At 50.2% G+C, this 25,146-nt stretch overlaps 1 protein-coding gene across 4 annotated transcripts in view; it reads left to right on the top strand.

Annotated features, from left to right (window-relative positions):
- Positions 1-24,819, top strand: part of cacnb3a (calcium channel, voltage-dependent, beta 3a) — a 36,596-nt gene extending 11,777 nt beyond the window's left edge. For 2 of the 4 annotated variants that reach the window (XM_049022250.1, XM_049022251.1), the window contains 12 exons: positions 16,827-16,946; positions 17,781-17,903; positions 18,048-18,166; positions 18,292-18,368; positions 18,721-18,740; positions 18,953-19,033; positions 19,762-19,820; positions 19,953-20,053; positions 20,404-20,555; positions 21,084-21,179; positions 22,060-22,230; positions 24,317-24,818. In XM_049022250.1, coding sequence (XP_048878207.1) covers positions 16,827-16,946; positions 17,781-17,903; positions 18,048-18,166; positions 18,292-18,368; positions 18,721-18,740; positions 18,953-19,033; positions 19,762-19,820; positions 19,953-20,053; positions 20,404-20,555; positions 21,084-21,179; positions 22,060-22,230; positions 24,317-24,721 — 1,524 coding nt within the window. In that variant the 3' untranslated portion in view covers positions 24,722-24,818. Of the gene's footprint in view, positions 1-5,243; positions 5,466-16,826; positions 16,947-17,780; positions 17,904-18,047; positions 18,167-18,291; positions 18,369-18,720; positions 18,741-18,952; positions 19,034-19,761; positions 19,821-19,952; positions 20,054-20,403; positions 20,556-21,083; positions 21,180-22,059; positions 22,231-24,316 lie in introns of those variants that run through there. The other 2 variants (XM_049022252.1, XM_049022249.1) reach the window with 2 other exon arrangements.
- Positions 24,820-25,146: the final 327 nt, after the last annotated feature.

Here is a 25,146-nt window from a genome sequence, read left to right as displayed (position 1 = left end):
TAATGATCCAGTCATTGGCTCTTAAGTATTTGCCGATATAAATTCAAACGGCGGCTATTTTCCGTTTCTTGCTGGGCAGTGTATCTATTATATTGCATTTTATTACATATCCCTTGCACGGCTCTGAGGCTGGCTTTAAACAGAGCTCAAAATGGCCAGGTAATCTTCCAGCTTTTAGAGGTGAGACAGTCTGACTCCGATGTGCAGTTTTAATCATGGACATTAGGGGGCGAGCAGCTCAGCAAGCTCAGGTTGACTGGTGAGCTTCATTGTGTAAAGTCATGCCCGAATGAGCACCGTCCAGGGTGTAGTCTAGGTTTTGGCCGGTATTACTGTAATATGTTGTGATACTTTGGGTATACCGCAGTATTTTGATATCTTGGTGACAAGATTACCTGGGGGGCAACGGTCCTCTGTGAATTTAGTCATTGGGGATGCCCCCCCGCTGGGCGAATTTTATCTCCCAAGATTTCAACAGAAATAGCGTTACTTTTGAAGATAACGTCAATATACTATATGCTGCAGTATAATGTCTGGACAGTACGAAAAGTGAGATTCCGTCCAGGCCGAGTGCAGCCCCGCCTTGTACCCTGTGTCGCCCTGTTTTCTCACACATTCATGCTGTGGCCACATTAATAGGCACACCTGCACAAACGGGCTAGATCCAGCATCTCAGAAACTCCTGGGATTTTCACACATCACCCAAAAACACCCTGCTGAAGATCAGAGGATACCGGACGTATTCAGTAACGCTAACAGAGCTAACGCTGAGACCACAAGTGCAAAAGGAAAGTGCTTTTGACAACTGTCTTGTGAAGGAGGGCAGATATGAAGGCACAGCTTGCCGATCCTAGAAGGGGATGGATTACAGTGGTGGGGGGGGGGGGGGGGGGGGGTGCACCGGGTTCGACAGGAAATGAGGCTGCGGTCTGCACGGGGTTGCATAGGCTTGGCGACTGAAGACCGGAAAAATGCTGCCCAGTCTGACGAATCTCTATTTTTGCTCCAAGCTGCTAAGAACTCAGGCTACCCAGGAGAAGCATACAGGTGAGCCCGATAAATAGGCACTGACTGCATGTAGTTTGCAAACGTATTTATCTACACAGTTTGCCACATTTATGCAGTTCAGTAAAATGTTGAAATAGCGAAAAGACATTTATTTACTTATTGAAACAGGCTCTGAGCTTACAGTGACCCTGTACAAGTTGAGTGGTCATGGAAGATGGATGTTTTTTAGTGTCTGTTTTTCCACAGACGTTCGGGGTGCAGCTGACGCCGCGGTGGGGGTGTGACCTGCTAGCGTAGCAACTCACCGCTACCATGCCAGAGCTTCCTCACACCCCTAATCTTTAGTTTTCTCTCTGAGAAATGTTTTTCGTTTGGTTTTTGTTTTGTGTCTTTGGTTGTGAGAGGCTCACTAATAAAAAGCCTTCGGGGCGGGGGGCGGGAACTCCAGTTGGCCCGACAGAGGGGGGAGGTCGGGTGGGGGTTGCACGGGGCATCAGTGGGCCCCGAGAGAGCTGGCACGCTCCATGTGTGTGTGTGCATCTATGCGTGTCCCTGTCACTGCGCAACCGCCCGTGACCGCCATACCTCATGATGACCACTGGGCCTCCAGGCTGTCTCTGGGTACTTTCAACCCCCCCATAACGGAAGCAGCAGGCCTTGAGACAGTGGGGGTGATTTTTTTCCCCTCGCCGTTGGTACGCTGTTGAGTAAGCATGACGTGGCTCTGCTTTGGCCCGCAGATGGGGGGGGAGCAAGCAGCCGATGTACGTAGGGGAACCAGCTTATCTGATGGCGTCTGTCCGACGTTCGGGGTTTTTGGATTTGCTCGGGGCAGGTCATGGAAAACTGCCTCCCCAGGGCATTTGCGCCATGCAGCTGCTGGTGAAACACCCCCTCTAATGACACCACTGAAGGGGATTTCTGTTGGAAGCAGCTGTTAACCTACAGGTCAGCGTCTCTTAGGGCATTTAAACGTCTGAAACACAAGGCCATGAAGCTTCCTAAAATAGAGTAATTATTCACTATTAATATGCTCCTGGTGTTCTGCTATGAGAGAATTGTTTGTCTGTTTGTTTATGTTACGAGGTCGGCATGGTGATGGTGCTTTATTTTGCCTTTTTTTCTCCTTTTCGTTTGCACAGTCCCTCAGTGCAGACTTGGTCATTGTGGCCCAAATGTGTGCCATTTGTCCTTCTCCGAAACGAAAAGCCTGAGTTTTTTTTCCCCCCAATCTTGTTTTCCCACCTGGGGAAGAGGGGTGAGGTACCTGAGTGAGGATGGGGTGGGGGGTTGAAAAAGGCAGATAGGAAGAGAGAGCGCAATGGATTCGTCCCGGTGACGTCGCTGCCAACCAAGTGAGAGAGAGAGAGAGGAGAGAGAGAGGTAGGGAGAGAGGGAGGGAGAGAGGGAGGGAGAGAAAGAGAGACAGCCAGATCGTTTAAGAACAGCAGAGTACACTTCATCCCGAGCTGGAAGATGGAGCGCACCGTGACCGCCTAGCATAGCGAGCCAGCAGCCCTCCGCACTCTCCAGCCGAGTAAGTACTCAGCTTCCGGGACCCAGTAAGTACTCAGCTTCCGGGACCCAGTAAGTACCCAGCTTCCAGGACCCCTCTACCTCAATCCCCCACTCTGCCCGGGCGGCATTCGATTCCCTCTCTGCCTGGTCCCCCGGGGGCTGTTCGGGTCTAGTATGGGACCCTGTTCTCGGGGACACTCGCAGTGTCAGTGAGTTCTCAGCTTCCAGGCTGTCATTGTAAATAAGAACTTAATGTTCTTAATGCTTTGCCTGGTCAAATAAAGGTTAATGAATGAACGAATGAGTTTGACGCAGAGAGCCTCTGCTTCCCCGCACTTTCGCGAGACACGACGCAGAATTCTAGCAATGAGCAAGTAAGTTGGACATTTCCACTGCCAGCGCCGACTACGTCAACATCTTTCATTATTTATCGTAGATGTAGCATTAGGAATAACTTCTTATGGACGTTTCTGGGCTACTGCAAGCTCGAGTCACACCACGACGGAAGCCCACGCTTTTTTAACGCTCTAAAAACAAAACTTTGGGATGGGATTTGGTGAAACGTACGGGGCGTAGTAGAAGATGCGCTCGCTCCGGCTGTGGGAACGGAAGCTACCGGCAGCTAGCGTGGCCCTCACATCAGCCGGGTGCTTATAGACCACGGCCTTGTTTTCACTGTAGGGACAACGGACATATCTGTGCCCCCCACCAGAGGGGCAGGTGCAGGGGCTCCCAGGACTGTCGTGCCTCCTGGACAGGGTGGAGTTAAATATCCCACAATCCTCGGAGGTTGAAAGGCAGCGCCTGTGACCGATGGGGCCTTGTGCTTTTGTGTCTCCGTGTATCTGTGTTTTATGCCTGCTTATATGACTGTATGCCCACTGGGTGCTCCGTGTGTGTGTGTGTGTTGATAGTCTCTGTATTTCTGCATGTGTGTCTTCACCCCACGCAGATCTCAGATGTAAAGTCTCCAGTGGTAATATAACTTGGTCTCATTGACCTTGCCACCCATTCTCGACTTTCCAGTTTCTCCAGCTGCCGCTATCCAGGCACGGCGCGTCGCTCCATGAGCCCGGCCGGCCGTCCCTCCTTCTGCCGCCTGTGGTCCTCCCCGCCGCAGGGGCTGGAGAGCGTGGAAAAGCTCTCCAACTAATGCAGCCTAAAGTGGCTCTTAGGAGGGGTATTTAGCAGAGGGCAGAGTAAGCAGGCTGGGGTAACGTTAGACCGGGCATCCTGAAGGAGACCTTAACCCCCCCTTGCCCACCCCCCCTTTAAGGGTCACTGTAGCCTGATACATCGATCGCAACCATTAGCCTCAACAGACATCCAGAACAAGCTGGGGCAAAGGTGGCTCTAGCGAAACAAGGACCCCTGCCTCTCTCTCTCTCTATGTCTTGCTCTCTCTCTAGCATGTTAAATGTTTAATGCGGGTGTCCATCAGCCGCCCGAGAGGAAGTCAGGGACGTGATTGATACCGCGGTTTTTCTTCAGTAGCTTCGGTGACGTCCAGCTCCATCTTACTGCAGTTTTTTCCCGCTTCTGCTGTGTCGGCTCAAAGTTCCGTCCTGACACCGGAGAATGAGAAAGATCTCGAAAGCATGCAGGGAGGCTTCCACTGGTTTGTCCACCACGAGCGGAAAATAAAATTGGCGTCCTCTAAATGCAAATTAAATAACGATGGGTGTAGGAAATGTGCTGGTGGGGGAGGGATGGAGGCACGTTTCAGCAAAATATGCTTTTGCTTCGTGTTCATTTCTGCTTGTTGTTCTCATTTATTCATGTTTCGCTTGTGCTTCATAGTTTACGTGTCTCGTTAAGTCCTGGGCTGTAATCATACGTGCTCTTTCTGGACACTTTGCTTGGGACTGTCACAGTTGTCCTCGGTAACCCCGGTCCCCATTTCCTGATGTACCAGGAGGTGTTACAACTTTTTGCATGTGGACGGATCGGGGGCGGAGCCAGGCTAAGGAAGGGAGGCTACTTGGAATGGAAACCAGTCCCTCTCAAGCTATGTGACCCCAGGATGAGGGGGGGCTCATACACACCCCCTGTACCCCAGCCCTGCTTCTCCTCCTGCTTAAAAAATGCCTTGAAAAATGCTTGGAGAAATGGTTAAGGGGGGTGCATTCAGTAGGACTTTTCAGGGGCCTGGCCTGATGCATCCTTATGGCCCTGCATTTAAGCAGAGGGTGAAAATCATCTTCACCTCTGTGACCCCCCCTGATTTGGCTGCCTTTGCAATGCCCCCCCAAATGTAACAGGGGAAGAGGTTAAGGAGAGATCCAGCCTAGAGACATTTAAAACCAAGAAGGCCATTAAAGGCAGAGGGCACTTAGTACTGCTCTGTGAGCAGGAGGGTGTTGAGCACACCACGGGGGGGTTCCAAAGCAGCATCCCAAGGGGCTCACAGTCTCTGCACATCTGCACAAAAGTGCCCCATAGACACAGGATTGGGGCAGATAACAGCATCTGACTCCTTTTTGAGCTTAAGGGGTGGGGGAGGGGTTTGTTGGGGGGGGGGTACAGCATAAATAAATTCGACTGTATTAGTGGGATTAAGTGCATGTTTGACCCGACCTCGGCATACCACAGACGATAAATCCCCCCCCCCATGAAAAAAAGCAAGCAGAGAGCGGTTTCGGGATGAGGAGGGAGAGGCATGTGGAGAGAAGGGTCCAGGACCCACCCACACACCCCCCCTCCCCCCGGCTACACCGCCGGCATCAATTATGCAGCGGGAATGGCAGGCAGGCAGGCAGCCGCCCGCGGGCCGCGCTAACAGCATTAGCCAGCACTTAGAGTGAGCGGCTTTCTCGCGGCGGCTCGGCACAGCGCAGGAAGGCGGGAGCCGCGCGATGGGCCAGCGCCAGGGCCAGCGTCCGCACGGCTAGGCGCCCATGTCCGTGTCCGACTCCAGCGCCACCTTTCTCATCAGCCAGGTACGGTCGTCCGCCGCCTCCTTCTTCCCTTCTGTTGCTCCATCTCATCCATCCGGGCTGCTCTCCCCCTCCTCTGTCTCCTGTCTTCCTGCCTGTGATTTTCCCATCCCTCTGGTCTCCGTGGTGTGGCGTTTCACCATCTCTCCGTACCAATCCTGCCGTCCGCGGTGCCTCTCGGGTTATTTTTAAGCCGATATAGTCCGAGCTGCGTTTTCGGTGACAAAGCGCAAAGCTGCTGTTATTATAGAAAACGGGAAATATGCCGTGGGAGGAATGCAGTGTTTTTTCGGCTACGGCTTCGTGGGTCTCTGGCTCCTCCTTCTGGCCAGACGTCGACGGCGCATCACGTCTGACTCCTGCCTCCATCGGCGGCGGAGGTTGTCCTGCTCTTATTGGGCTCCCGGGTGCGGTGCCATTCTTCCTGCCTTCTCTCGGCTTACTGTAAACACCGAGGCAGGTTTTCCAAATCATCGGGGCCTGCAGGTGGAATATCGGTCAATTTGAATAAAACTGGAAGTTTCACTGGCGTGGCAATAACTTTCCCAAGCATGCTGTTGTGGCTCATGGTCCGTTAAGATACAACCCTGCCGGTTTGCTGTCCCAGATGCCCCCCTAAACTTCCAGGACGGGAGGCTCAAGGACAGTGTTGCTCCCCCCTCGCTGGATGGCGCCACTTGAGCGCTCCCAGCCCCGGCCCCCCGGGAGGCTGCAGGATGTCGGCTTTGCTCTACTTCAGCCCGTAATTGGCTCAGCGCTGCCGGTTGTCTGAAGCCGCCGTGCTCCATCCCGAAGCCAAGGCGTATTATTCGAAAGCTGTGGGATTCCGGCCCTGGAGGGCATAGGGTCAGTCGCCTGTCAGGATCTTTGGAGCCTTTGAGTCGAGGTGGGAGAGCATTTAGCTTCCGGGAAAACGAGATGTTATTAACGCAGACGTGCTCAAGTCAGATAACTTAGCGCCTGAGTGAAAACTTCAGTGGAAAAGTTAAGAATTGAGAAAAGCCCTGATCTACTGCAGCCCACGTCCTGTATCTGCCCAGTCCTGTATCTGCCCAGTCCTGTATCTGCCCAGTCCTGTATCTGCCCAGTCCTGCTCACAGACAGAGAGCCCAGGCTGCATCGCTTCCGACGTCACGCCATGTTTTCACCCACAGCCTCGGTCTCTGCTTAATCGATTCATCAACATGCACATGTTAATACACACATTTGTGTGAAATATAATTATATTCTCATATAGCCTCATATTTAAAAAGTTGTCCTCATTTAACCTGCTCAGTTAATATTATTGAGTATAATAATAATCTAATTGAGTATATACATTTTATTATTATTACAGGGAAACTGCAAAACATGACATATTAAAAGGAATCAGGCGCTGAAAATAATATTTAAAAAAATAACCAAGGTTGAGTTGAAAACAATTAGTTGTGCATGTCTGAGAAGAAAGAATTAGTAAGATCTTTAGAATTACATGGAATATGGGCAGGTATCAAATGTGGCAGTGATCAAAGTGGAATGGAACATGGACAGGTATGGCACAATGGCAGTGATCAAAGTGGAATGGAACATGGACAGGTATGGCACAATGGCAGTGATCAAAGTGGAATGGAACATGGACAGGTATGGCACAATGGCAGTGATCAAAGTGGAATGGAACATGGACAGGTATGGCACAATGGCAGTGATCAAAGTGGAATGGAACATGGACAGGTATGGCACAATGGCAGTGATCAAAGTGTAATGGAACATGGACAGGTATGGCACAATGGCAGTGATCAAAGTGGAATGGAACATGGACAGGTATGGCGCAATGGCAGTGATCAAAGTGGAATGGAACATGGACAGGTATGGCACAATGGCAGTGATCAAAGTGGAATGGAACAATGGCAGTGATCAAAGTGGAATGGAACATGGACAGGTATGGCACAATGGCAGTGATCAGAGTGGAATGGAACATGGAGAGGTATGGCACAATGGCAGTGATCAAAGTGGAATGGAACATGGACAGGTATGGCACAATGGCAGTGATCAAAGTGGAATGGAACAATGGCAGTGATCAAAGTGGAATGGAACATGGACAGGTATGGCACAATGGCAGTGATCAAAGTGGAATGGAACATGGAGAGGTATGGCACAATGGCAGTGATCAAAGTGGAATGGAACATGGACAGGTATGGCTCAATGGCAGTGATCAAAGTGGAATGGAACATGGAGAGGTATGGCACAATGGCAGTGATCAAAGTGGAATGGAACATGGACAGGTATGGCGCAATGGCAGTGATCAAAGTGGAATGGAACAATGGCAGTGATCAAAGTGGAATGGAACATGGACAGGTATGGCACAATGGCAGTGATCAGAGTGGAATGGAACATGGACAGGTATGGCGCAATGGCAGTGATCAAAGTGGAATGGAACAATGGCAGTGATCAAAGTGGAATGGAACATGGACAGGTATGGCACAATGGCAGTGATCAGAGTGGAATGGAACATGGACAGGTATGGCACAATGGCAGTGATCAGAGTGGAATGGAACATGGACAGGTATGGCACAATGGCAGTGATCAAAGTGGAATGGAACATGGACAGGTATGGCACAATGGCAGTGATCAAAGTGGAATGGAACATGGACAGGTATGGCGCAATGGCAGTGATCAGAGTGGAATGGAACATGGACAGGTATGGCACAATGGCAGTGATCAAAGTGGAATGGAACATAGACAGGTATGGCACAATGGCAGTGATCAGAGTGGAATGGAACATGGACAGGTATGGCACAATGGCAGTGATCAAAGTGGAATGGAACATGGACAGGTATGGCACAATGGCAGTGATCAAAGTGGAATGGAACATGGACAGGTATGGCGCAATGGCAGTGATCAAAGTGGAATGGAACAATGGCAGTGATCAAAGTGGAATGGAACATGGACAGGTATGGCACAATGGCAGTGATCAAAGTGGAATGGAACATGGACAGGTATGGCGCAATGGCAGTGATCAAAGTGGAATGGAACAATGGCAGTGATCAAAGTGGAATGGAACATGGACAGGTATGGCACAATGGCAGTGATCAGAGTGGAATGGAACATGGACAGGTATGGCACAATGGCAGTGATCAAAGTGGAATGGAACATGGACAGGTATGGCGCAATGGCAGTGATCAAAGTGGAATGGAACATGGACAGGTATGGCACAATGGCAGTGATCAGAGTGGAATGGAACATGGACAGGTATGGCACAATGGCAGTGATCAAAGTGTAATGGAACATGGACAGGTATGGCACAATGGCAGTGATCAAAGTGGAATGGAACATGGACAGGTATGGCGCAATGGCAGTGATCAGAGTGGAATGGAACATGGACAGGTATGGCACAATGGCAGTGATCAAAGTGGAATGGAACATGGACAGGTATGGCACAATGGCAGTGATCAAAGTGGAATGGAACATGGACAGGTATGGCGCAATGGCAGTGATCAGAGTGGAATGGAACATGGACAGGTATGGCACAATGGCAGTGATCAGAGTGGAATGGAACATGGACAGGTATGGCACAATGGCAGTGATCAAAGTGGAATGGAACATGGACAGGTATGGCACAATGGCAGTGATCAAAGTGGAATGGAACATGGACAGGTATGGCGCAATGGCAGTGATCAAAGTGGAATGGAACAATGGCAGTGATCAAAGTGGAATGGAACATGGACAGGTATGGCACAATGGCAGTGATCAAAGTGGAATGGAACAATGGCAGTGATCAAAGTGGAATGGAACATGGACAGGTATGGCACAATGGCAGTGATCAGAGTGGAATGGAACATGGACAGGTATGGCACAATGGCAGTGATCAAAGTGGAATGGAACATGGACAGGTATGGCGCAATGGCAGTGATCAAAGTGGAATGGAACAATGGCAGTGATCAAAGTGGAATGGAACATGGACAGGTATGGCACAATGGCAGTGATCAGAGTGGAATGGAACATGGACAGGTATGGCACAATGGCAGTGATCAAAGTGGAATGGAACATGGACAGGTATGGCACAATGGCAGTGATCAGAGTGGAATGGAACATGGACAGGTATGGCACAATGGCAGTGATCAGAGTGGAATGAAACATGGACAGGTATGGCACAATGGCGGAAGCGTGGCAGTGATCAGAGTGGAATGGAACATGGACAGGTATGGCACAATGGCAGTGATCAGAGTGGAATGGAACATGGACAGGTATGGCACAATGGCAGTGATCAAAGTGGAATGGAACATGGACAGGTATGGCGCATTGGCAGTGATCAAAGTGGAATGGAACATGGACAGGTATGGCACAATGGCAGTGATCAAAGTGGAATGGAACATGGAGAGGTATGGCACAATGGCGGAAGCGTGGCAGTGAATGGCGGCACTGGGGATGGCTGGCTCCCTCTGGCGTCGCACACTCGCGCCCAAAAGGAGCAGCTTGCCGGCGCACGGCTTTTGGCTCAGTGTCTGGTGCTCTGGTCATGCGTGGACACGGTCTGTTCCGGGCTGTGATGCCAGCATGCCGGCCGGTGACGTTCTGGTCCGGGTCTCGTCCCGGATGAAAATCCACTCTAGCTTCCCGACTTCACCCGTTAGGATAAATGCGGACGACCTCGTGACAGCTGATGTGCATTGGCACCCAGAATGAGAGAAAACAGGAAAGCATAATGGAGTTAACCCCCCCCAAGCCCCTCAAAAAATGCACACAACCCAGCTGCTGTGATGCCCTCACCCAGCAAGATCAGCTCAAGGGGGTTAAACAGTCCCCCGTTCGGAAGCCACTCTGACTCACAGAGGATCCTAGGAGAGTGGGGGGAGGGGTGATAAATGAGCTGTGGGCACAGTGGGCGGGGGGGTGGTTGGGGGGGGTGTGCCTTTGTTAGTGCTCCTTGTGTAAAAGTAATCAGGGCAGTTATGGGTGTCTGTGTCTTTGTGTGTGTGTCTGTGTGAGTCTGTGTATGTGAGTGTGTGTTTGCGTGCGTGTTTGTGTGCGTGTGTGTGTCTGTGTGTATGCGTGCGTGTTTGTGTGCGTGTGTGTGTATGTGTGCGTGTTTGTGTGCGTGTGTGTGTCTGTGTGTATGCGTGCGTGTTTGTGTGCGTGTGTGTGTCTGTGTGTATGCGTGCGTGTTTGTGTGCGTGTGTGTGTCTGTGTGTATGCGTGCGTGTTTGTATGCACGCACTTATGCACATATGTGACATTTGAGGCAAGCCTTGAATCCTCTCACCAATCTCTTCTTGGATTTATTTATTTATTTATCAAGTTACTTTACTTTATTTTTCTTATAGCTTCCAGTCCCGTTTTTCATCTATGACTGAGGAACAGGCCCTCTGGCTCGAGTGTGTCTGGTGTGTCATTTACATGAATGTGTGTGTGTAAGTTTGCCATGCCATCCCTTATCACTGTAACAGTGGCATGTGGCAGCGCAGACTCCAGACCCCCCCACCCTTCTGCAGGATCCTGATGCACGCCCCTTTGCAGCACCATGCAGTCAAGGAGCTGGCAAACGCCGTACCTGCTGGGGGCTGAATTCAGGCTACAGCGCACCTTCCATATCTGTGTGGGGTGGGCATTCACCTTATTAATGTGTGATGCAGTCACGTATGCCTCTTGGCTTTTGAAGGGGTGGGTGCGTTACACGGGACCTCTGACAGGGCTTGGATTGGCCAGCGTGGTAGGTTGTCATCTTGAGGGCCAACCAGGCCACCAATCAGCTTGGCTCTGAATTTCCGGGGATCGGGCTGGACTCCATCAGGCACAGAGTGCGACCCGTTTAGCAGTGGTGGTCCTCAAAACCCGAAGCTGGCTCCTCCCCTTGAGGGCTCTCGATTCGCCTATCCGCTCCGTTTGAGTCCACACTATTTAGGGCTGACAGAATCGGGCCTGAGCCTCCTGTACGGGTCCAAATATAGACTGGCGGGAAGTCGTACCTCCCCGCCTGCGGTGGAGGACGGAGCCAGCATCTCCTTCTCTCCATATCTCTGTCCCTAATCACTCACAGGGCCATTATCCGAAAGTTTTTCCCATATTAGAAGGTGTTCCAATCCGTTTTAGTAGCCCATGTAATTCTGGCATCGGTAGTTCCTTCCAGAACTCAAAATCTGGCGCATTCCAGGAACGCTCACATGTCATGCGGAAGCGGAGCCCTTCGTCCGGCACTCCGCAGCGCCACCCAGCGGTGAAATCTTCCCGCCCACGCAAAGCGTGCGCTGCCTCATGCCACGTTACCGAGAAACAGGAGCCAGAGCAGCGCCAACAGCAAACAGAACCTGGAATTCGCTTGTTTGTTAATCTGTCTTTTGTTCCACTCAAGCATCATGTTTGTAGGCTGCAGAAACCCGAAAATGTGTCCTGATATTGAATTACTAAAATATCTACGGTATATTTTTCAAATTAGGGTCCCCATAGTGGGGGGCAAGCAGATACTGAGATGTCTGTTGAGGGGGGTTCATGTGCCATGTTATACTTGCCCGAGTGCATGTGGGGGTGTAGAAAAAGCTCAATGGTGCCTGTGCGGATTCTTATATATGCAGTTCTGCTAGCGTGAGCCACTAGGGGGCAGCAGTGTCGTGGGGAGGAGGTGACCTCACTCATAGCCTCTTGCTGGTGCGGCAGCCATTTTTGTAAGGCAGTTAAGAAAACTTCAAAAACTTCGTAAGTCCTAAGCAGATGATCTACCAGATGATCAGCTCAGAACTTGCTATGACCATCCTGACTGGACGTGTCGCTGTCACTCCGGTGCAGTCTGCTCCGGCACCCTGTGTCCACTTGTCCCTCTTTTTCAGGTCGCTGGCAGTTTCTTCACCCACGTTTGATGAATTACCCCCGCGAGACACCCGCACACGCTGCTTGCGGTGTGTCAGGCAGGTGTGCAGGGATGTCCGGGCAGGTAATTATCAGCTGTGGTGAGACAGAAACAAACCAGCTCCCTAAATAGCCCTGGAGCTGGGGGGGGGGGGTGGGAAGGGAGCTGGTGACCCCATGCCTCTGAGCAGCCTGTCATAATTACCACCAGACCGTGGCAAACACTCATGGCCCGGGCCTTAATGACAGGGTGTGAACAGGGGCGGAGCCTGAAAGCTGATTGGCCTCTGGCTTGGCCCTCCCCTGTCACTCAAGATTATAGGCCATCATATGTCACCCACCTAGAGCTCAAACAGGGCAAGGAGACCAGGGACCTAATAGGAATAATTTGAGGATAATAAATAAGCATGTTGGGGATGCTGAGACCCCATGGTAATTTGGTATGGGGTTAAGTCCCTTTGCCTGTGATTGGAAAGTGACTGGTTCAAATCCTGGGGTTGGCACAGTAGTCGCATCTCCATTGAGGCTTAAGTTCCTGAAATGCCTTTAAAAAAGGGGAGTGTGATGGACTGGGTGAAGAAAACATATTCCGGTGTGCTTGTACAGACAGCAAACGACGCTTCATTTATTTCCGAGGTCCCCTGATCACAGAGTAGATTTATCGGATATTTGGGGAATATATGTAGAAAAGGGTTATGCTTTTCCCCAAAGGGGAGGAGCCTGAGAATCTGGAGCTCACCGGAATGTTCCAGGCGGTTGCTACAAAGCGTGGATGTAGCCGCCGGCCATGCCAGCTCATTGAATCGTCATGGTGACCTGTAAGGGAGGAGGGAATTGAACCCGATACCCAGGATAATGCGGCAGGGAGTGATAAAACTGCAAATAAGAGGAACTGTGTTTGGCGGAGCCACCTGGGGCAGCTCAGCATGCTAATGTCGGCACTTTTCTTCCAGCTCCGTTGTCGGACATTTTTAATAACAAATGGCAATGTGACCGTTTGGCCCCCCACTAACCTCGTTCCGGGGATACGGCCGGGGGCCCCGAGTGAGACTGGAAGGTGGCAGGGAGCATCTCAAACGATCGTCGTGTCGTGTCCCTTCCTTAGCGAGGGGCTGGGGATCAAGCCCCAAAGACCTCGCGCATCCCCTAGTGCGGCCCTCAGTGACCATCGGATGCTGCTGCGTTTCAGTGCCTGGATTTTTCGAGTTTTTCCTGAAATTGGCAGGCGTCCAGCATCCAGCTGAGCTACTCTGGTGCTAAGCAAGATTCAGAAACAAGCATGAATTGGCAGATAGTGACTTGGTGTCCCAAGATTAAGATGCTGAGTGCGTTTAAGCCGAGATCAATCTGTTCTCATGAGCAGCCTGTTGCCAAGACGAGCCTGAAATAACAGCTGTTCAGCCTTCACGGCTTTGTGTGTTTGAGGTATTTCACACACCGCAAGCGCACAAGCCGGCTGAATGGATCCTATGCCATTTCCTGTAAAGAAAGGGTAGAAGTCTGTATTCCCATATAGCAGATCAGCAAAGGACTTTAAAAATAAAAAAATTAAAACAAAGGGACTTTCATCCATGCATGCCAGCCCTTTGCAGGGCACCCACTCACTCGCACCATCATGCGCGACAACAAAGTTAGATAGGAAAGGCTGGGCAAAAAGCGAAGTCAGTCTCAGCGAGACAGAGTGCACGGCAAAAGTGGCGGAATTAATTTAACACTACCAGTGTTGATTTGTTCAGTTAGTAACACTCCTGGGTGTTAAATTGGCTCTGCACAGCTGTGAAACCCTGCGGCAAACCCAGGATCCGATGGACATCAGTGAATGAGGTAAATCTGCAGCTGACGGTATGTAGCGATGCATGATCTCCCAGATAACGAAAGAAATAACAAAACAGGCAAAAATGGTGATTAACAGGGAAGGAAGATCCATACGATACCCTTCCAAAGATAGATTATATGTAGATCCCCCCCCCAAATCACTATTTTAAAAGATTACATAACGTCAGCAAGCGAATCTATTCCAGGAAGCCTGTGAACGAGGGAAAAGGGGGGATGGATTGCACTGAAAGCAAGCGGTCGTTAGCGATTATGGGATGCGGGCTGCATCGGGGAGAGAGGGAAGCACACAAACGAGACGATCAATAATTTAACGAGATCCGGATCCAAAGCGAACGGCTCCGAGGCGTCAGCATCGGCCGGAGCCATCAGGCGAGCGAGTGAGTCACAGGCTGCTTTCTCCGCCGCAGCGCTCCCGGCTTCCCCTGTCTCGCGTCCGCTTCCCGCTCGCCGCGGCTTGGAGCTCCACGGGCATCGCCACCTCTCTGTATACACGCCCGCCCGCGCGCGCGTGTGTGTGGTGGAGGTGGGTTGTCTCAGGTGCCCTCTTTCCTCTGAGACGCTAAGCAGCACCTGGCATTAAGACAGCTGGAGTTGGGGGAGACTGGAGGTATCGGAGGTCCAGGTAATGGTGGTGGGGGGGGGGGGGCGATCTGCAAGCGTGAGAGGGAGTTGAAGCGGCAGGGGAAGGAGGTGGGCATCATGTACAGAGCTGCACTCCCAGGGTGGGGGGAGAAGGGGGGGCGAGAAGGTGAGCCGGTGGGGGAGGGGTCTCTCTCATTTTAGCTCCATACACCGGTCTCTCCACAGCCAGATAAGGTGTTCCGACTGTGCAGAAGAGGTGCACAATCAAACCATCTTGATTGATTCAAGCGAAGGTTCCTGAAGGAGCTTTAATGACGGCGAAGCTCTGGGAGGGCTGAAGCAGGTGTGGGGGGGTGGGTGCGAGAGCCGCTTCCTCTGGAGAAGTTTCTGTCCGCTCCTGGTCCTCTTACGGACAGAGCAGCTGATGGTCCGAGGACTGCGGAGAGCCTGAGGAGCATGCAGACATCCAACAGAGGCCAGTCAGCAGATGCTTTCGGGTTTGTTTCCCCAAGCGGCCAGCCAGGAGAGTTGAGGGGCATGACTGGGTGAGCCCAGGAGAGGAGTAGGCGCTGCTCGGGGCCGGCGCATGAGCCCATGTAGGGAACCGCTCCGGAGGAGGTTGAATACAGGGGTAGCGTTGATGGGATACGCGTCTCCCAGCAACCAAGCTCCGAGATACCACATCACTGGCATGTGTGTCTGTATCTCTGGGTTCTTATTCACAAGTCGCCGGTGATGTTTGCCGTGTGTTGTGCGTAGTTAAGCTCCACTCGGGGTCTTGTGTGTGTATGTTTGTGTTTGTGTGAATTATGGTTATGTTCATAATGCAATCAAAAATGAAAAATGCCAAAAGTCTCGTGTTTGGTGTGGTTACTTATGATTAAGGTTATGGCTGGGTGGGGGTTACGGGTGTCATGTTGCGATTAGAGTTTTCCCCATAGAAATGAATGGAGAGTCCACACAAAGATATAATTACAAACCTGTGTGTGTGTGTGAGAGAGAGAGTGTGCATGTGATTAAGGAACAAAGGGTGAATACAGGAGGAATAATCTGCTGTCCTCAGCGTTATTAGACGAGGATGGAGTGCAGAGCACAGATCACGGGATGGGGGGGTCATCACTGGCAATAGCTGCAATGGCACCATCATAAGGCGTTCGCAGGAATCAGATGGCTGTCCAGTGGCTCTGTCTCTGTGGTGGTAGGTGTCAGATGGGCTGGAAGGAGGGTACTGGAGTGCAAAAGACAGCGATGCCGTCTACAGTCTCCTCTGCATTTTATTCATCATTTACCGGGGGGTGGTTATATATGTTCTGCTCACTGCCCCACCACCAATGACTGTCCCCGGTTGGGGCAACTAAGAGAGAGAGAGCTTCACAGTGCAGCACAAGCCACACCCCCACAGGGGCGGAGTTTGTGACCTATAGGATGTATAGTTGGATCTTTGAGGGCCCGGAGCATGGGCAGGGGTGTATGTGTGTGTCTGGTGGGGGGGGGGGGTGGCAATGAGGCAGTGGGTGTGGGGACAGTGTGGGCAAATGTCACCTGCTCTCCAGCACAGAAGAGCCGTGTGATCGCCTCCTACAGCCCATCAATAATACAGCACAGTCGCTGGGGGCCAACAGCGCACCAGGTCCTGTTATCATGGCAGGCAAACTTGTCAAGAGCTGGTTGGGAGGTGGGGGGCACAGTGGGGGGGCCAACTGCTTGCCGACAGGGGCGACTTGCAATATGAGCTTAAAAAAAAGTATGTTTGTAGTTCATTTTTTTGTATCGTTAACCCAAAAACAGCGCTACCCTATATAGTTTAGAACAGGTTTTGTAAAATGCTGTTATACTCTGAAAAGGGTAATGGGGGCCTCGGATATACTTATGACATACATTATGCTGCTATATGTGGCTATAAGACCACCTTTCATGATAGATCCCATCTAAACAACAGTGTTGAATTGCTTATTTGACAGTAACTTGAAGTATGTGTTTCAGTGCTGGGTCATGGCCAATAGCATGCTGAAGTGGGCCTTGAAACTAAGCAACAAACCTACCTGGAGTCGAGATTTATTCTAACCAGTGTGAATGGTGGCGCCTCCATGTGGATCGGGGGACTCACTGCGGCACTCCTTCCCTCACCAGGGCTCAGCCGATTCGTACACAAGTAGACCCTCGGATTCCGACCTGTCCGCAGAGGAGGACCGCGAGGCGTATCGGCGTGAAGCCGAGCGCCAGGCCCAGCTGCAACTCGAAAGGGCAAAGGTGAGCCCCACCCCTCACATACAGGATGATTAGCAACATATTTCTGTTCCTCCATCAATCGGATTCACTCATCTTCCATGCCTTCCAAAAGGTGGTCCATGGGGGTCTCTGAAAACACAGGGCAAGGGGGCAGCTTCCTTGGCAAACCTTCTGACACTCAACCACTTAGGTATTTAGTACAATGTTATTATAACAACATTGCTAACAGAGAATTTGAACCCCCAAATATATATTCTAAGCTCATTATCCAGCATATAATACTATTAGAATACATAATACTTTTTAAGTTATTAATGTCATTCCCGGTCATTATCCATGACATTACAATTTTCAAAACAAAATCATGAAATTCTGTACTCAGTTTCTCACAATTTGACTATTTAATAAGTCTCTTATTCAGATTCTCTTATTCAGAATAATTACTACAAGGCTTTTTTTCTTCAGAATCTCAATTTATTATCTAAACTGTTCTCAATGCATGGAACCGTGCAAAAACAGACTTTCTAAGCAGCTTGTAGAGAAACTCACTCTGCTATTTATGGTCATATCTCTGGTGCCTCCTAGTGGTGAATGTGTGCATTTCCATCCATTGTAGCAGAGCTCTGTTCATTCTGACTAAAAGGTGCGCTGCAAGAAATTATGGGCCCCATGAAAACATATCATACTGGGCCCCCATCCCAGACCAATCCAATAATATAAATTTTTGAAGGCCCCTGTCCTGGGCCCTTGGAATCATCCTAACTTCCCCCGTGACAGTGTCCCTAGATCTGTCTCAGCAGGGAAAGCAGTTTCTGCAAGGAAGGCCTGACGTGGCGTTTAATCCCTTACTTGCAGACCAAGCCGGTAGCATTCGCGGTGAAAACAAACGTCAACTACTGCGGGGCCCTAGATGAAGATTGTCCTGTTCAGGGTGCTGCTATCAACTTCGAAGCCAAAGACTTTTTACACATTAAAGAGGTGAGTGGATTGGCCTGGGCCACATTGCGTCAAGACCAAGAGGAGGCACCTGCAATTGTGCCACTGCCGCGGGATCTGAGGGGAGAGCCGCACAGATCTATGTGGGAGAGGGCAACGTAATCACGGGAATTGCATCTGTTTCAGAAATATAACAATGACTGGTGGATCGGGAGGCTAGTGAAAGAGGGGGCGGACATCGCCTTCATCCCCAGCCCCCTCCGACTGGAAGCCATGCGGCTCAAGCAGGAGCAGAAACAGCAGAGGTGAGGGACACCCCCCACCCCCCAGCCTTGCCCCCTTAGCCCTGATCAAACCAGCTGCTTGCTCGCCTTGGATCCAGCTGACGGTGCTGTAATGTGCTAATGATCGATTCGCGATGTGGCTGCAGGAAAACTGGAGGGAATTCGTCCTCCAGCCTGGGTGACATGGTGTCTGGTGGGTGGAGGTCCACGCCCCCTTCTGCAGGTGAGCTCCTAGTGTCCACATCTACCAATGGCCATGCAATACCTTGCACATTACTCTATACTGCTGTCTCCTTCCTTCCTTTCTTCCAACCCTCCACCTTTCTTTCTTTCTTTCTTCAGTCACGGGGGTTAGTGTAGACCATGTGACCTTGCTCATTAAGTGAACTAATTCGATAAGATGTTAATGTTTCCATTGTTTTCGGTGAAAAGGAGCATAGTTAAAAGTGGTTTAGGGACATCGCACTGCAGGAAGTAAAGTGGGACGTGAGGGGGAAACGAAACAATATAGCTTATATCAAAGGCAGAAGTTTCCCATTTTTCATTCATTTGTGTTCTTTTATTTTTTTTTAAAGCCAAACAGAAGCAAAAGCAGGTAGGTCTGACTGGGTATCTTCTACTTCAAAGCATAAATTATCTGGATAACAAGCCAAAAGCAAACAAGTCACCTGTTGTCAGTTTTGCTGTCCTGTGATGCTTTTTAGTCCAGTAATCTGTATTGTTAATGGCCTTGAGAATCAAATACACAGGTTGGGTTAATGGGCACCAGCTTGATGAAGAGCGTCTGTACTTTGTTTTCCTCTTCAGGCGGAGCATGTCCCCCCCTATGATGTGGTCCCATCCATGAGGCCTGTCGTTCTAGTTGGCCCTTCACTGAAAGGTTACGAGGTGAGATTCTCTCAACCAATGGGTGGCGTCTTCCACCTATGGTAGGAGAAGACATAAAGGAGGTCACCACCATCGGAGGGGTGGGCTGGGGGGGGAGGGGGGTTGAGTGGCCTACAGCTTGTTGGAACAAGCTTTCATGTGAAACCCATACCTCCATTAAATCTGCCACTATACAGAGATGGGCTCAATTTGCTGCCCTTAGCTAATAGTTCAAACTGCTCGGAGTGCTCCGGAGATGGGGAGGAAAGGAGGGAAATGGATTAGATCCATTGAATGGTTTTAAAATTAATTAAAGTTTTAGTGTCTCTGTAATGCATTTCCTGAACCTCACAGATACCCACTAACATCTAGATAAAAGCTCACGGTGGTCCCACTTCTTAGCTATTTCTGACAGTGTTCCTCCTTAGTGATCATGGAAATTCTTCCATCTTTTTAAAAATATATTTCTTTAAAATATTCATGGACAGGTCTGGTAATGGCCACTTCAGCTCACGTCACCATGCCAAATAAAATAAGGCTACAGTATCATAAAATCAGCCCCGTGAAACCGTTCGCCTCATCAGAGTTGGAAAAATAAGGAAATCAGCCGAATCTCGGCCTCATGTTTTCCACCAAACTACCCTTCGTTATGAAGAAAATATGAAACAGGCCATGACTGTTAATGCCAATATTTCGTGCGGACGTGAGGAACATCACAGTGTTTCCTGGGCCTCCTTCATCCTCTACAGGTAACAGACATGATGCAGAAGGCGCTCTTTGACTTCCTGAAGCACAGGTTTGATGGGAGGTGAGACGCACCGGTGACCATAGAGTGTGTGTGGAAAAATATTTAAGCAGAAGTTACAACACAGATAGGTATGCAATACGAGTGTCCCAGCGCTAAGATCAGACGTGCATCCCCCTGCCTGGTCCCCTGTAGGATCTCCATCACAAGGGTGACTGCTGATCTGTCGTTGGCCAAGAGGTCTGTCCTCAACAAGAGGGCCATCATGGAGAGATCTAACACGCGTTCCAGTTTAGGTGAGCGCACGGTTTATTAGGTCGTCACAGTGTATCATGCTCAACAAGGTAGTTAGAAGCCTCTGGAAGCTTCTTCAAATGCCACCGATGGTCTCTCTGTGGCAACTAATGAGATGGAAACATATGTATTTTTTCATTATTCCACATCTGAAACCTCATATCTGGAATCCTCATGTATATTTAATGAGTTAAAATATTGTCATTATAAAAGTCATGTGGAAGTCATGTGTGACATCATCATGTACATTTGTCATGTCCACTGGCCAGCTGGGTAAGGGAACGGATGCTAAGCCGCTGTTTTGCTGGCTATTAGGAGAGTCGCTTACCTAGCGTGTGCACTTCCCTAACAGCGGAGGTCCAGAGTGAAATCGAGAGGATCTTCGAGCTGGCCAAGACCCTGCAGTTAGTGGTTCTGGACGCGGATACCATCAACCACCCAGCGCAGCTCGCCAAAACCTCGTTGGCCCCCATCATCGTTTATGTCAAGGTCTCCTCGCCAAAGGTAGGACGCCACTGTGTGTCACTGCTGCTCTGGCGGCTCGGTTGGATCCCTGCCAGGGCTCGTTTAGCTCGACGTTTATATAAATGACAGGAATGATTATTCTCCCTGCTGAAGGAACGTCAGAACAAAGGGGCATGTGGAGTTTACATCTGTATGAAGGAAAATATACAAAGGACACATACATCAGACTCATTTATCTGACATTGTTTTTAATCCAAAGCAGCTTACGGCAGAGAAGCGTTATAATTTACATGTGCGGGGGGGTCTGATCTTGTGATCTTTACATTGTTAGTAAAACACTCTATTTGTTGAGCCACAGGAGTTTACATCCGAAAAGTATAGTACAAGTATGGATGGTGCATCTGGACCATTATTGAGACTGGGAGCAGAGCATGAGGATTTCAGGGGGAAGGGTTTGTGGCAGGGAGGGCTACATTGGAGTGGTCCAATCGGCTTCATCTTCTCATAGGGCTGGTCATGATCATGCATACTTCCTTCCCACCTTTCTTTTCATTCCCCCCCCCCCAGGTCTTACAGAGGCTGATCAAGTCTCGGGGGAAATCTCAAAGCAAGCACCTGAACGTACAGATGATGGCCGGAGACAAGCTGGCCCAGTGCCCCCCCGTGAGTGAGAGATAAGCCCTGCATCTTTCCCATCTGCCACAACTGTGTTCTGCTCCCTGAGTTATAGCCCGCTCCAGGTAACCTAGATCCAGCCAGCACAGCAGGTTCCGGACACACCTGGAGCCATGATGCTGCATGTATAAATAGCCTGCACATGAATGCATTACACCGTACCGTCAATATATTCACATGATATGGGTAGAATATTTCTGCATAGGCCTCTGTGTGGTTGGACAGAATTTATTACATTCCTTACAAGCGCTAAATGCCGGTAACATTTTCCATCATTTTATAATACTACAATAGTCAACTTTTCCAGAGAGAGAAAATGTCGTTTTTAAATGAGCATAACAAGTTTGTAATGAGATATTTCAGAGTTACATGTTTTAGAATTTAATCTTCTACCTCCTCCACCTCTTTGGACTAGCCATCCCTGTTCCCTATTGCATTCAAGTTTCAGTATATTGTCTGATGGTTTAATATGCACCCTGTCTTTGCCCCGTCCTCCATACCCCATCCCCTAGGTAGGGTCTCCTTTCTTTCGATCATGGTGGATGGTCCTTGTCCATGAGTCTTATGCCTTCGTGATCCAGCCTGATTCTAGGGAGCAGATATAACAGTGGGGCAGATAGCAAGTATGTGTGCTTCTAACCTGAAAGCGGCTGTTCCCAGGAGGCCCCTGTGAGCGATGTTCTTGATCTCACTCGCTCTGGGATATTATATATGTTCTGTATAAATTGGCTAAAAATATCAGGATGGAAGCATCAGCTAAGCAGGGCCTAAACTCAGCGATATATGAATGTATAAATATAGACAGAGGCAAAGGCGTGGATGCCGGCAGCAGAAGCTGATGCTATCTCACGGCACCTTTTCCCATCAGGAGATGTTTGATGTCATCCTTGATGAGAACCAGCTGGAGGACGCGTGCGAACACCTGGCCGAATACCTGGAGGTGTACTGGCGTGCCACTCACATGCCTGGCTCTGGCCCCATGAACCCTCTCCTGGAACAAAGTCTCATGACCCCGCCCTCAGCCGTCTCCAGCCTGCAGGTGAGGCACTCTCCATGGCTGAGCACACAGCCAATCACATTGAGCTCCGCCCGGGTCCCAGGTGCCCTGCATCGAAAGGCCCCCTCGTTACATCCGTAGGTGTCCTTCCAGAAGCCTGTGATTTTTACTGATCACGGGTCCCAACTATATGTGCCAAATAAGGTCAATGTTCAAAAAAGTAGTGGACGAGTTAAAGATTAGAAGAAAGGTACACAGAGAAAGCGAATAGGGGTCGTTTATGGGTGAAGAGGGCCTCTGAGGGTTAGGTTAGGAGGAGATTATCATGGCCATTATGGCCGTTATTATGTACTCAGTTATAGTTTGTTACAGCAGCTTTGCTGGGGGGGCGGCTCTGATGAAATAGCAGTGATACAGAAAAGTCCATGATCATGTGCCCTGTAGTCGGCACTATTTTTCATTGTTTAAATAAATATCCAAAATTGACCCAACCAATAACAGTGAAGAGCGGTGAAGAACTGGGCAGTGTCAGCATAATATTAGACATGAAAATTTTTATTTAAAGATATGGCTGAACAATACGTAAGGTTGAACAGTATGTCTACGTAGCAGGAAATAAAGTATTTCAATAACCGGAAGTAAATACAGATCACGTAGTTTGATGATTTTTTTTTTATCAGTCTAATAAGTGGAAACAGGAGGTGGTCGGTAGTGATGGCCAGATGAAGCTTCATGAACCACTTGCTGTATTTTCTGATCCCACTAGATGGTGCTCTCTGTTCAAAAAGGGGCTCAAAACGAGCCCCAAAGCAAACAAGGAGCACCATCTAGTGGGCTCAAACAATACAGCAAATGGTTCATGAAGCTTCATTTGACCATCGCTAGTGGTCAGTGTTACGGTATGGGGATCCTGTTACACAGCTGTGCCGGCAGAGTCACCTTAGCATTTCCACACCCCGGCATTTCTCATGCCGCAACCTTTGTTGTTGCATCTGTGCAGCGCCCTCTAGTGTTGACGTGGTGTAAATGTCTTCTACGAACTGACCTCTTCCCTCATCCCCTGCCTAACGTTTCTACAGTTCTCTGAGACACAGGAATTAATTGAATGATCGCTTACACAAGCCAGGGTGAGTAGGCGGGATGATCCATGTGCATTCCTCACCCCAGCACCCCCACCCTGACCCCCAACCCCCCCCCCCCCAACCCAAATGAAATGGAATACGGTTCAGCACGACTCACCTTGCCTCCTACTGCCCATCCCGACAGGAACGGGATGCCTCCTCACCTCCCTAACACGCTCCTCATTGCCGCCCTAACCGTGCCCTGTCCGTCGCTCCACCTCACGGACACGGCGGCAGTGAAACTCCCTAAGACCCCGCAAGGAGATTCACAAAGCAGAAGGTCTCCATAACAGAAATCGGCAACAACCTTGGTGGCCAATGGCGGGCCTGCGCAGCATTGGCCAATCAAAACGCTGTCAGCTCCTGCTGACTCCACCCTGACTCTTTGTGAATGAGATAACCTGTATCCAGTGTCCCACCCTGTATGCGACCCTCACTGATTCCAGAATGATCCGACAGGCTTATGTGAAGCAGCCAGCATGAGTGGCTGTTTTACTCCAGAGGAAAATGCATTTTGCATTACGCTACGCTAATATTCTATAAAACCAATACATATGAATTGTAATGGATACACATTTATAACAGTATCAATTAAGTGTCTTGCGGTACACACAGAAAGTACATTATATCTTGTACTGAGAATATAAACACCATATGTAGGAATAGTCAGAAATGTAAATATTCTGTGCATAAGTTCCTTGTGTAATAAGTGTGTTTTATCGTGCATGCACGTATATTTCAAAACCTCTGCAACTTCAGCATTTGAAAATGGGCACAGTCATTCATTGACGTGTTGCTCTTGACATGTTTCAGCCAACGGAATTTTAAAAATGCCCGTTGTAGACATGCATCCACGTTTGAATTTTGGGCTGCTGTAAATACACGAATCATTTTTCTTTGGAGTGAAAGTTATTGGAAGAAAAATACCTGTGACAAATGAACAGGAGTACTTCGCAGGGTTCAGGCCTGGCTCTGACATGCTGTGTCTGAACTTGCCCCCCGGACAGGATCAGCAGCTGCTCTCCGGGGGGGAGGTGGGAGGTGCCGACGAGGACGACGTGGCCGAGCCCCACTCACCCGTGGAACAGGACAGCCTCATGCCCTCCGACGAGGCCAGCGACTCTCTGTCCCGTGGCAGGAGGGGGGGCTCGCGTCGCCTCTGCCCTGAGGAGGAAGATGAGGAGGAGGAAGAGGAGGAGGAGGAAGAGGAGGAGGAAGAGGAGTACGAGCCCCCCCGCCATGCTCACACTTACCGCGACATGTACCCGCCTCACCGCAGCCACCCAGCTGGCGTGCACAGCGCCAATGGGCACGAATCCCAGGACCGCCTGCTGCAACGTGAAGCCCAGGGAAGCCACAACCTGCGCAACAGCCGACAGCGTGCCCGGCCCTGGCCGAGGGACCACTACTGAGACTGGGGGTGGGGGCTTGAGGATGTCAGGGGGCGGGGCTTTGTGGCGGGGATGGGCTACGATTTGTGCACGTGGGACAGGTGACCTAGACCGACAGGCCTCTGGTCCAATCGGCTTCACTCCGTCATGGGATGGTGCCTATTGTGTCACAGCCTTTGGATGGCCGGACAGGGTATTTGCTGTATTCGCGTCTTTCCCTGCCCCCGCATCGTCCCATGGACACAGTCGTGAGCCCTAACGCCCGAATGCCAGGGTGCATCCTCCAGTGACGGTCTGGCAGTCTGCTGGCAGACGGTGTTCAGAGGGTTATTAGGAAGGATCGAGGCAACAGATAAGAGGAATCAGTACAAGCGGGGCCACCGGAATCATTAATATATCATATAGTGAAAGGGAATATGGGGGCTGGGTTGCGGTTGGGGTGGGGC

This window comes from Brienomyrus brachyistius, chromosome 8 (genome assembly GCF_023856365.1).
Source record: "Brienomyrus brachyistius isolate T26 chromosome 8, BBRACH_0.4, whole genome shotgun sequence".
NCBI classification, from domain to species: Eukaryota; Metazoa; Chordata; class Actinopteri; order Osteoglossiformes; family Mormyridae; genus Brienomyrus; species Brienomyrus brachyistius.
The sequence above is the reverse complement of the archived record's forward strand: the minus strand, read 5'-3'. Positions and strand labels throughout refer to the sequence as shown.